Source organism: Salvelinus sp. IW2-2015, linkage group LG15, assembly GCF_002910315.2.
Source record: "Salvelinus sp. IW2-2015 linkage group LG15, ASM291031v2, whole genome shotgun sequence".
Lineage (NCBI taxonomy): Eukaryota > Metazoa > Chordata > Actinopteri > Salmoniformes > Salmonidae > Salvelinus > Salvelinus sp. IW2-2015.
Window position 1 is genome coordinate 61,636,192 of NC_036855.1, and position 867 is coordinate 61,637,058.

General features: G+C 45.0%; 2 protein-coding genes across 2 annotated transcripts in view; one reads left to right on the top strand and one right to left on the bottom strand.

Annotated features, from left to right (window-relative positions):
* The window catches only part of LOC139028757 (C-type lectin domain family 18 member A-like), a gene marked incomplete at its 5' end in the record, with an annotated part of 9,326 nt that extends 8,461 nt beyond the window's left edge, over positions 1 to 865 (bottom strand). Inside the window, one exon of the mRNA XM_070446844.1 lies at positions 778 to 865. Within this exon, the coding sequence (XP_070302945.1) occupies positions 778 to 865 (88 nt within the window). The remainder of the gene's footprint in view (positions 1 to 777) is intronic.
* LOC111974789 (RNA-binding Raly-like protein) overlaps positions 1 to 867 on the top strand; it is a 294,018-nt gene that overhangs the window by 79,024 nt on the left and 214,127 nt on the right. The window lies entirely within an intron of this gene.

Sequence of the window (867 nt, forward strand, 5' to 3'; positions counted from 1 at the left end):
GGCACTGACCATCCATCTTGGCTCAAACTCAATGTACAGACCGCAGTCCATTCTGGTCACAATAAACACTATGACCTTTTATCATTTTGATTTGCTCAACTCCTGCGTCCTCTCTCCTCCGTCCTCTCTCCTCCGTCCTCTCTCGCCTCCTTTTGAAAACATCCAAGTTAATCGAGGAGAGTCGGCAAGCAGAGTGAAGGTGGATGAAAATGCACTTGCTTGAAATGAGACGGTCCTTCTCCACTTGTGCGTCAATAGGCAAATTACGTTTACAGAGGTGGATCCCATAATAAATGTGTAAAGTGATCAAAACAAATTAAGTTAGTTGTGGAAGATATTTTATAGATAAAACAATAAGTAGCATATTGTTTTTAAATGTGTGCATGTTCTTAGTCTGACAAAAACAAAAGCTGATTCAAAGGGAGGGGGTGTGACAGACTTCAAAACTCTTCCGCGGTAGGATACACAAGTATCCTCGATGAAAGGTGMRTATCGAGGAGGGGAGGACACTCTTCCTACTGACGAATTGACACACTGCTCGACCACTCGATCAATTATCAGTTTCCAGGTCAAGGAGGAGAGAGGATGGAGGAGAGGACGGAGAAGAGAGGATGGAGGACGGTCTTTTGCCCAAACAAGAAAAACCCCTGAGATGCATATGGCTTGATAACACAGTAAACATTGGAATCCAAATGGGCTCAAACTAGCAGATACAACTTGAATCACCCCCATTACCAACATCACACTCAGCACCCCCATAACCAACATCACACTCACCTGCACACTCAGCACCCCCATAACCAACATCCCACTCACCTGCACACTCAGCACCCCCATAAACAACATCACACTCAGCACCCACATAAC